Source organism: Mastomys coucha, unplaced genomic scaffold, assembly GCF_008632895.1.
Source record: "Mastomys coucha isolate ucsf_1 unplaced genomic scaffold, UCSF_Mcou_1 pScaffold21, whole genome shotgun sequence".
NCBI lineage: Eukaryota > Metazoa > Chordata > Mammalia > Rodentia > Muridae > Mastomys > Mastomys coucha.
Window position 1 is genome coordinate 19,390,576 of NW_022196904.1, and position 10,802 is coordinate 19,401,377.

Consider the following 10,802-nt stretch of genomic DNA (forward strand, 5'->3'; position numbering starts at 1 on the left):
TGAACTCAGAAATCCGCCTGCCTCTGCCTCCCAAGTGCTGGGATTAAAGGGGTGCGCCACCACCGCCCAACTAACATTTTCTTGCTCTCTCTGTGTGGAAGCTTGCCAAAAATGTCACTTGGTTATTATATTAAATACTTAAAAACTACTATGAGCCAGGTAAAGGATGTAATGCATTCTAGAATCCTACCATTCAGAGGCTGAGGCAGGAGGATTGTGAGTTTGAGAAGAGTCTGGGCTATATAATAAGACCCTTGCCTCACAAAGCTCTGTCAAACTAGTGGAAGGAGGGAAGTGGCGATCAGAATGAAGATGACAAAGCAGTGACTAAGGTACAGAAAGCTGATGCATAGAAAGTTCAAAATAATTAACAATGGCAACCTTTCCCCAGATTAGCTTGGGTAAAAAAAGAGGTGGCTATTACAGAAATTTGAGACCTTAGCATCCACTCTTCAGAGTACTAAGAGTTCTAAGAGCACTCAATAGTTATTTGCTAGCAGCTGGGTGGCCTAGCTGCAACAAACAAATTCCTAGGATCCTGAACTCTACAGGGATGGAAGCATGAAGAAACATAAAATTGAACAGATGTACAACCAATAAGACTGGATCAGTAAAAAATTTGACAAAATTTCACAGCCATTAATGACAAAAATGCTGAACACTGGTCTGGCTCAGTGTCACAAAGGCCACACATGGAAACGCACAGCCAGTATGGTACTCCGTGGGGACACTGGCAGCTTTTCCTCTAAGATCAGGGAGGACACAGGATGCTGCTGTGGCCACTTCTGTTCAAAAGATTCTTAAGAGCCCTATACAGAACCATTAGCGTAGACAATGACAAGAAAGTACCCAACTATACAGTGGTAGAAAAGATATCTGTAGAACACACACACTTGTTTGTAGAAGATCCTTACCATCCTACAGAACGTTCTCAGAACTAAATTAGTAAAACCAGCAAAATGTTGGCTAACAAAATGAACATACCCGAGTGAGCTGTATTTCTGTATATTAATATTGACCATGAACAGTTAGAGCTCCTTTTCTTTCTCCTGGCAGTTCCGGAGATTGAACCCAGGGTCTCATGAAAGTGTTCAGCCGCTGAGCACTAGCCCCAGCCTTAAAAGTGAAATTCTTTCCTTATTTGGAAAGAAATTAAGGAAGTATTTTATTTAGGAGAGCAATGAAAAGAATAAATAATTAGAATCAACTCTGCCAAAGAGATAAAAGACTTGCACTACCAAATACTGCTGTCAGAGATGATGAAAGAAGACAAGAAATGAAAGACACCAGGCTTGATGGGCTGGAAGACGTAATCTCAATGTTATTATTGTTTCATTACTAGAGATTGAACCCAGGGCCTTGTGCATAATAAGCAAATGCTCTACCCTTGAGCTCTATTCTCAAGCTCTGCCTTTTAACTTTTATTTTGAAACAGGGTGTCACTAAATTACTCAGGGTGGCCTTGAACTAGTTATGTTAGGCACTCTTAGTTCTTCTGCTTTAGCTTCTTGAGTGGCTGGTACTACAGTCATGAGGCAGACTATCTGACAGATTTTTTTTTTTAATAGATGATGATATTATTGAAGTATTCTAACAGTTCTATGCACATTGGATTAAAACCCCAGTGGCATTTTATATAGAAATAGAAAAATCTATTCTAGCTGTCCTGGAACTCACTATATAGAGTAGGTTGGTCTCAAGCTCTCAGAGATCCACCTTTCTCTGCCTCCTGAGATCTGGCATTAGAGGAAGTTGCCACCTTAAAAGTATCTTGAGAAGGAAGGACAAAATTGCATGAACATCCTCCATGATTTCATCATCATAGTACAATCATTTAAGCTTATCCCCGACTAGCTTACATATAAACAAGACTCAGACTATGGTTATTTTATTTAGCTTTGACAATTACTATGGGATAACCCCTAATCTATTCTTCTGCTGCTGGCCTGTCTACCTCCACAGTGGTGTACCCCAGATACTAGCTGTTTCTCCTGGCCATGGGCTCATTGTCCATCTCCCACCTCATGCCCCCCAAGCCCCCTCTCTCCTTCTCAAACCAGGTCACTCCAAGCCCACCTACCTCTAATCCCTCCAGTAATTGGCTGTAGCCAATTTGCTGTGCATTGAAATGCTAAGTGTGGGCCCTCGAGACCTGGTTGCTCCAGAGACCAGAGAGTCTGCAAGTGGATCCAAGTGGAGCTACGTGATCTCACACCCAAGTTATTTCTGATTGGTAAATAAAGACGCCAACAGCCAATAGCTGGGCAGAAGAGACATAGGTGGGTTTTAGGGTTCCTACTTAGCGGGTCCAGGGAGAACAGAGAGAGAAAGAGATGGGGAGGGGATGGAGGAAGGGAAGGAGGAGGAATAAGAGGGAGAGGGGAAAGGGGAAGGATGATGAAGGTGAGGCGAAAAAAATGTCGCCATGGGTTAGGAGTCAAGAAAACATGGCCTTGAGGGCTGGCCAATTGGAGTTAAGATCAGCCCAGATGAAACATAGTAAGTAATAACTTGGGGTTATTGATAGGAAATAGATTTTAATAGCATAGAGGGTAGATATCTGCCCAGCTCTAGTACAGATTAAGGCTTATTGTAAATAATAAAAGTTGTGTGCCTTTTATCTGAGAACAAAATGATCAAAGGTGGAATAGAAACTTCAGATTGGGATTAAAAGTTCCTACAACAATAATTTTAGTACAAATATGCAATAACCAAATTGTCTGACATAAAGGCAGACATATAGAGTAGTGAAATAGAATGGACAGCTCAGAACTGCTCATGTACACTGGCCAATGATTCAATTAAGGATTGGTTGATTCGTGATACATGTGCATGTTTATGGGGAACAGTATATGCTTTGCACATATATTATAATGTGCTGTCAGATCAGAGAGGATGGCGTATCTATCACTTCATTTGTCATTTTTTTAATGTTATGAACGTTCATCTCTGCTGGCTCTTTTGACAGACAATTAATTTGGTGTAAAACAGGGGTGTCTTAATTGAATTACAGAATTTAGGAAGCATTCTTGCTGTCCAACTGTACCTGGGGCCAGATGAGTTTTGATCAGGCTAAGATTGTTCAATGATAAAAGGATAATCTTTTAAACAAGGGATATTGGGGAAATGGGCTATCCAGGCAAAAGAGTGATTTTAAGCCCTCCCTAACATCATATAAACATCAATTCTAAGTATATCAAAGACCCCAATATCAGAGTCAAACACCAGACAACTTTTAGAAAACGGGATGAAAGCTTCTTGAAATTGAATTTGGCACGGTTTCTTTGTCACGATGCCAGATGCATAGGGCCACAATAAAAATAGAAAGTGGATATTAGCAAAATTGAAAATGTTTGTGCATCAGGGGATGTTATCAGTCATAGAACCCAGCAGGTCTTGGTGACATTTCTCACAATAATCAAGGCATGGACAGTATATGTCTATCAGTGAATGAATGAGTAAAGAAAATGTGAATGTATATTCATATAGCAGTTAAACCTTTAAAAGGAGGCAGTTCTGTCAGTGTGAAAGAACCTAGAGGACATGATGCTGGGTGAGACAGGCCAGGCACAGAAAACCAACACCACATGGTCTCCTCCATGATCTCAACAATGTCTGTGGAAGTAGAGAGCAGAATGAAGGTTACTAGAGCCTTCGTGGAGCAGGAGGGAGTGGGAGTTGCTGGTTAGGGTACAAGGGTTAAGATAGGCCAGAGGTTAGGTTTTGAGAGGTGTGACAGACACATCAGGGGAATTATAGTCAGCCATAACATATTGCAAAGAAATGAGCCATAAATTCCAAGTGTCTTAGCATAAAAAAATGATAAAGCAAGGAACAGGTGTGTTCCTCATCTTGGTTTAATCATCCCAAATTGTATCTAGATATTATTTCTCCTAAATGTATTCAATTTTTATGCCAATTTAAAAACCATTACTAAAAGAAAAAACAAAAAACAAAAAATGGCAGCCAAGCAATAGTGGTGCAGGCCTTTAATCCCAGCACTTGGGAGGCAGAGGCAAGCAGATTTCTGAGTTCGAGGCCAGCCTGGTCTACAGAGTGAGTTCCAGGGCAGCCAGAGCTATACAGAGAAACCATGTCTTAAAAAGAAAAGAAAAGAAAAGAAAAGAAAAGAAAAAGAAAAACTATTACTAATAATAAACAAAGGCTTTTACCAGGAAAGTGAAAACTCCACTTCCAGAATAGCAGAAAATACTTGTAAATAAAACATCTGACAAGAGGTAAATATTCAGAATGTGCAAGAAACTCCAACACTAGTAGAGAAAAAAAAACAAAAACAAACATCCCAACTTAAAAACAAGGAAGACTTGAATAGTTTAAAAAAAAAAAAAAAGGTGTATAAATGGCCAGTAAGCACATAAAAGATGTTCTACTTCATTTCTTAATCATTAACAGAGGGAAATCAAAATCACAATAAAATACCACCTCACATGTCTTAGAATAGATACCTTTATAAACAGAAACAGAAAACAAGAGTTTTGGAACATATAAGGAAATTGGAGATATTGGACATTGTCTGGGAGGGTAAAATGTAACCATGAGACACAACATTGTGACGCCTAAAAAAAAAAAAAAAAGGTAAAGAATTGCATTCTACATCCAGGATTGTAGAGGGTGGAATTGATTCGCCAGAAGTTTTGGAAATGGGCAGTGGCAGTGCTGACAGAGCAACATGAATAGATTTCATGCTACTGAACTGTATGTTTTAGAATCTCTAAAACTGTAAATCTTAAAAATTAAAAAAAAAAAATGTATATGGGTGTTTTGCCTGCATGTGCACCACGTGCATGCCTGGTGTCGGAGGACAGAAGACAGTGTTGGATTCCTTGAAACTGCAGTTGCAGGTGATACACATATAGATATATGTATGCATATGTATGTACATATTATATAAAATAAAATAAAATAAAAATAAATAAATGGTATCAGAAAAAAGGGTCTTGTCCAAAGAGGCCCCACTGTAACTGCTATTGTAAGGAAAAGAAACTCAGTATATGGGTGAACAAGATGGCTCAGTTGGTAAGGGTGTCTGACAGCTGCCACTGCCCACTCCCCACCGCCACACAGAAATAAGTGTACAAACAAATGTGTGTGAAATGGCTTAGCAGGAACTGAGCTTGCTGCCCAGCCTAACCCACCTGAGTTCATTACTTAATATTCCACAAATTGTCCTCTGACCTCCACTCATGGGCAGGAAATGAGCACACAAAGTGAATAAATGCAAATGTAATAAGAAACTCAGCACAGGTCCTTTCTATATATGGATTGTACATTTATAAATCTAACAAACCTTGGAACTAAACTACTCAGAAAAAATGTCTACAGAAAAAAATGTATGGTTTCCTGCTGTCCTTGATGATTAAAATAGTGTCTGTGTGGTATTTGTATTATGTATTGAAAATAATCTAAAGGTTTGAGTGTATGTGAGGGTGTGCACAGTTGTGTGAGAGTTTTATTAGATTCTAAGGGTTGTGAGTCTGACTCAGACCCTAAACTCTTAAATCACTTTGCATTTCCATTTACTATATTGACATCTATTGTTGTTGCTAATATTGACAGTGTCTCAATGTAACCTGGGCTGGCCTTGTACTCCTATTCCTCCTGCTTTGTTTTCTCTCTCTCTCCCTCTCCCCCTCTCTCTCCAGGGTCTAACTACCTGTAGTTCCAGGCTAACCTAGAACTTTCTATGTAGACAAGGCTAGTTGAGAACTCATAGAGATCCATGGTCTCTGCCTCTGGTGTGCTGGGATTAAAGGTACCATGCTTAGCTTGCTTTGTGTTTTACCGTGAATTGACTCTCATCCATCACCATGGTGGCTGTATTTGTATCTTGAGCTGTAGTTTTCTCCTTATAACTTTTACCCATTTTTCATACCCTTGATAAATTGCACCCACCATCAACACTGTGGAGAGGTCACTCACCTATTATGTTCAGCCGGATTGGGTTGCTCTTCTTGACACTGGCTAGATTGGAGGCTTCACACTGGTACTCCCCGGCATCTTCCTTCTTAATAGGGTCTATTTTGAGGATGCTGTTGTTCTGGAAGAGTGTCATCCTGTCTGTGAGCTGCAGACTCTGACTATTGAAGAGCCAACGGATGGAGATTCCAGTGTCATTTGAGAAGCAGGTCAGGGTCACAGAGTCTAGTTCTTTGACTGTGGTGTTGATGACTTGGAGGATGGGCTTCATCACTTCTTCTGTGGACAAACAGAGGAGGGGACCAGCTGAGAGTCCTTCATCCTTAGAGATCTCAACCAGCTCACGGGGCCCACAGAATTAGATGGCCCCCTGTAAGGTCACATGTTTGGGTTCAAGATAAGATCTGTAAGGAGAGAGATGTAAACTCCTCCTACCCAGATCATCTATAGTGACCCTTGACTCAGAATATTTGTATAGATTACTCACCAAGAACCTCTCCATCCCATAAGTCCAGAAACCTCACTGGGGGTGGGAGGTGTTTTTCCCACTGATGTTTTTGTGCGAACTCTTTCGCACAAAACTCTTTCAGTGAGTGTGGGGTCAGATACCTCCATCATAAAATAGCTTTCTATTTTGTAGATAATTTGTCATGGAGTTAAGAAGGCCTAGGTAATTTCTCCCAGGCCATCAGGACTGGGAGAAATCCAAAACTAAAGAATTTCTATTAGAAGAAAAACATTATTTCTTTGCCTCATGGATATGGACTAAATACCACAGGGAAGAAGTTAGCGACCAGTGTTATCAACAGCTTGCCACTCTAATGCCCACTACAGATTTCTTTGAAAGACAAGGTCTCACTGTACAGTCCTAGATAGCCTGTAGCCCAGGCTGGCCTCAAACTCAGAGACCCACCTGCTTCAGCCTCCTGAGTGCTGGGCTTAGAGGTGGGAGCCATCACACATGGATCTTACCACAGAGGTCTCTCAGTGCTTTTTTTTGTCTGTTCCTCTGCACAGAAACTCAACATGAAGGTCCCTGTTCTGCAAGCCAGTGTCCTTCACTGTTCTCAGGGATCACCGTGTGCTGGTGTCCAGCTGGACTTTAGAGCCAACTGCCCCAAAGTTCACTTTTTCACTTTTTCAGTCTTTGAGAATAAGCGAAACCCCATGGACTCTTTGCTGTCCATCAGTGACCTTTTATTTCACTTTGTTTTTGTTTGTTTGTTTTGCTTTGTTTTGAGGCAGGATCTCACTATGTAGCTTTGGCTGGCCTGGAACTCACTCTGTAGACCAGGCTGGCAACTCATAAATCTCCACCTGCCCCTCCCTTCTTAGTGCTGGGATTAAAGGTGTGCACCACCAGACTCCCAACTACATTTTATATTTTAAACCTTGAGAAGAGTAAATGAAAGAGCATCATCAAATTATCAGTGATGTGGTTCACCCCGCCTCAGAACAGGGCTCCCAGGTTATCTCCCGTAACCCCATCTTCCCATCCCATCACTCAGTGTGATAGGAACAGAGCTGCGAGCAGAGCTTAGAGCTGCTGGTCCCCATCCGAGGGGATTTTCCTCCTCTCACTTGGAGAAAATGAATGTGAGCATAGTTTAAAGCCCTGAATGTTCCTTCTAGGTCATGGAGATCATAAAAGGAAAATGGAAGTGACAGAAGGCATAGGTTAGTGATAGAAGGAGATCTCCCTCTCCTGGGAAGTCCCTTACACCACCTGAGGCTTTTCAAGGCTGGGAGAACTCCTCAATTACAAGCTCAATCCCAGATCAGCCAGGAGAAACAGAAAGGGGTTAGATCTACAGATGGAGGAAGATGCTCTGGGGAGGATTGAGTTTTGCTTGTTCCCATAGAAACAGGCTGGAAATGAAGTTGTTTTGCATCTCCCCAAAACACCAAAAGACTCCACTCCAACCCTAGTGCTGATACTTCAGAGATCCACTTACCAATGACTGTAATGTTCTTGTCTGTGGTCCTAGTGAGGCCAGTGACAGAGTTATTGACGAGGCAGGTATAGGTTCCGCTATTATTAGTAGTGATGTTGGGGATAAAGAGCTCTTGGGAGGATACATGGGGCTTCTCATTGATAAGCCAAAAGTACTGTGCAGGCGGGTTAGAGGCTGCATGGCAGGAGAGGCTGAGATTTGACCCTGGATGCAAATAAATATCTGAGGGGGATATAATCGGGGTGTCCGGACCATCTGGAGCAAACAGAATAAAGCCAAATGTGATGTCAGCAGAGGGAAGGGGAGATCTTGGTCTGTAGAAGGCTACGCTATCTGTGCTATAACTTCAGTTAAGCAGGTCCCAGCCAGAGCTGGGGTGCAGGTTAGTAGAAGAGTGCTCATGTGGCGTGCATGAGCCCTGATCCATCACCAACACACACAGAGAACAGCCCCACTGGACATTCAAGTGTTCACTGAGCCTGTGTCCAAGATGTCCCCTGCATCTCCATCACCACGAGACTCTCTAGACAGGAGTAATCCCTCCAGCCCATTCTAGCTCAGTACTGGGCCTGGCTACCTGTGCTTGGGCTAGGCCAGTATATCGTGGCCCACCTAGATATATATGTGGTGGGCCTGTCATGAACCCAGGAGTGACTGTGTGTCCTGGCTCTAGCTCTCTGTATTTAGGCAGCTGTAGCAAGGATGTGAAAGAAGTTACTCACAGGTAATGTTCAGGTTGAATGGGTCACTTCGGTTGAAACTCACTAGGTTCCGGGTTTCACACTCATAGGGTCCTGTGTCATTCCTCGTGACATTGAGTAAAATGAGAGTCCTGTTGCCCTCAGACAGCGTCAGGCTGTCACCTTCTGAGAGGATCTCACCATTTCTGCTCCACAGGTAGTTTGTATCATCAGTGTAAGGTCCACACGTTAATGATACCGAGTCCTCACCCTCCGTGGGATTGGAGTTGTTGCTTGTGATGCTGGGTTTTTGTAATAGGGCTGTGCAGATAATAGAGAGAAGATTGCCCTGTGCGGTACCTCTGATCCTTACAACAGCCTCTTTCAATCCGAGCTAGTTTCTTATCTCCCTGCCAACCCGGATCCTTAAAGAACCAGGCAGGAGGCAAATTATAGGCAGACGGAGTAGCTGAGTGCTCAGAGGTTAATGGGGCCTCCTGTGCTGTGTATGGGAGAAGCAGGGGATTTCTCATGAGTAAACTGAGCTGCAGTTTGGTGATGGACAGACTCAAGACTCGGAATCAGAGACCTCATTTTATCTCCTGGTGCTCACTGACCCGTTGTATGCCTTGAGACACAATGTGTGGACTCCCTCCAGCTGCCAGGACCTCTGCGGCTCAGTGTAGACAAGTGCCCTCCAAGCCTTTGCTGTTCAGGGCCGTCCCACAGAGAGGCAGTGAGGAGACTTCCCATCGAGTTTCCCTGAGAAACCTCACAGCCTGTCAGATACCTCACACAAGAGACCTGGATCTGCCTGGCATTCGAGTTAAGGTGGGCCACAAGGTGGGCCATTCTTGTCAGGTGTTTGATGTTGATGGACATGAATCCCTAAAAAGAGAAGCCCAAGTCCAAGAACTTATCTAAAAGAGTAAAGAGTACCTAATAAGGTCTCCAGGGTGGGAAGGCTGGAGACAAGGCTCTGGACAGATAAACTCGTGCCACCCAGGGCCTGTGAGACCCTGATTCAGTGACTGTATTTCTTGCCTCAGTTTCCCTACAACAGTATATATGGTAAATGATCATTGCCATGCCTGCAACTTAACTTTAAAGAAGAACAATGATCTGACTTTCCATAGACCAGAGTCTGTTACCATTTGCCTGCAGGGAGTAATCCCTGGGGCAGACACCTAGGAGAGCAAGGAGCCACCACTTGTTCACTGTTTCCTCCTATCTTTTTAGGGCTCTTGACCTTCCTGTGAAGTCTCGCAGGAGCATCAGAACAGTTGGCTGGTTGTCTTTCATACCTCTCCACTATGCAGAGCACACTGGGTCTCAGAAGGAGGTACCCCGGTGACCTACCTCAGACATGGCTCTAGTACAGGCTGATAGTCAACAGCTGCCAGCCTGCAATCCCATCATTGTCCCCTTCAGCTCTAACAAGAGGTCAAATTTCAACCCAGTCTAAAAGCTTCCCAGGGTTTCTGGAGTCCGGGGTGGCTCTGGATCCAAGCTTCTTGGTACTCCCCTATCTGTGAGAATCTCATGGTTTTCTCAGCCAGGCCCTGCTTGAGTCCCGAAGGGTCTTTCTCAAAGGCCATGCTCAGGATAAGCACCCTAAGCTACTGGGCAGGGTCTGACATCCTCGGACCAAGTTATCTCACAATCTCTTCTCTGAAAGAGTGGGTCCTGGTTTATTGCTGTTCTTCCCCACTCTGTGTGTCCTGTACTAATGCTCCAACCACAATGTGGGGAACATGGTAGAGTCATCTAGGGTTGACAGTTCTCTGTGTGAAGCAAGATTAGCTCTACCCACGACCCAGAGGCCACAGAGAATTACTTACGGTGTACATAAAATTGTGTAGGTTCGTGGGTAAGTTGATAGTCTTGATTTAGCATACTTAGTGTGTAGGTTCTCTCATCATTCTTGGTGACATTTTGCAAGAGCAGGGATCCATTGCTGTACATTATCTCTCTGCCACTGTATGCAGGCCCTGTTTGATTCGTATTATCGGATAGTTTAAATTGTACAATTAGATTGTTATTATCAGTGGTTCCCTTGTACCAGTAAAAGACTAGGAGTCCCTGTGGCAGATTGTGGACAAGTAGAAGGACGTTCTTCCCTTCAGCAACGTTGAGCGGCACAGGCTCAATGGTGGTTTTGGCAACGGTGGTTTGGGCAGTGGTGGGAGGGCTCCAGGAGGTTAAAAGGGAGGCTAAGAGGGAAGAGAGA

At 43.4% G+C, this 10,802-nt stretch overlaps 1 protein-coding gene across 1 annotated transcript in view; it reads right to left on the reverse strand.

The window, feature by feature from the left end:
• Positions 1-10,686, reverse strand: part of LOC116101850 (carcinoembryonic antigen-related cell adhesion molecule 1-like) — a 16,999-nt gene extending 6,313 nt beyond the window's left edge. Inside the window, exons 1-4 of the mRNA XM_031385770.1 lie at positions 10,414-10,686; positions 8,615-8,893; positions 7,893-8,147; positions 5,941-6,216 (exon numbers count right to left, since the gene is read on the reverse strand). Coding sequence (XP_031241630.1) covers positions 5,941-6,216; positions 7,893-8,147; positions 8,615-8,893; positions 10,414-10,537 — 934 coding nt within the window. The 5' untranslated portion in view covers positions 10,538-10,686. The remainder of the gene's footprint in view (positions 1-5,940; positions 6,217-7,892; positions 8,148-8,614; positions 8,894-10,413) is intronic.
• Between the last annotated feature and the right edge of the window lie 116 nt (positions 10,687-10,802).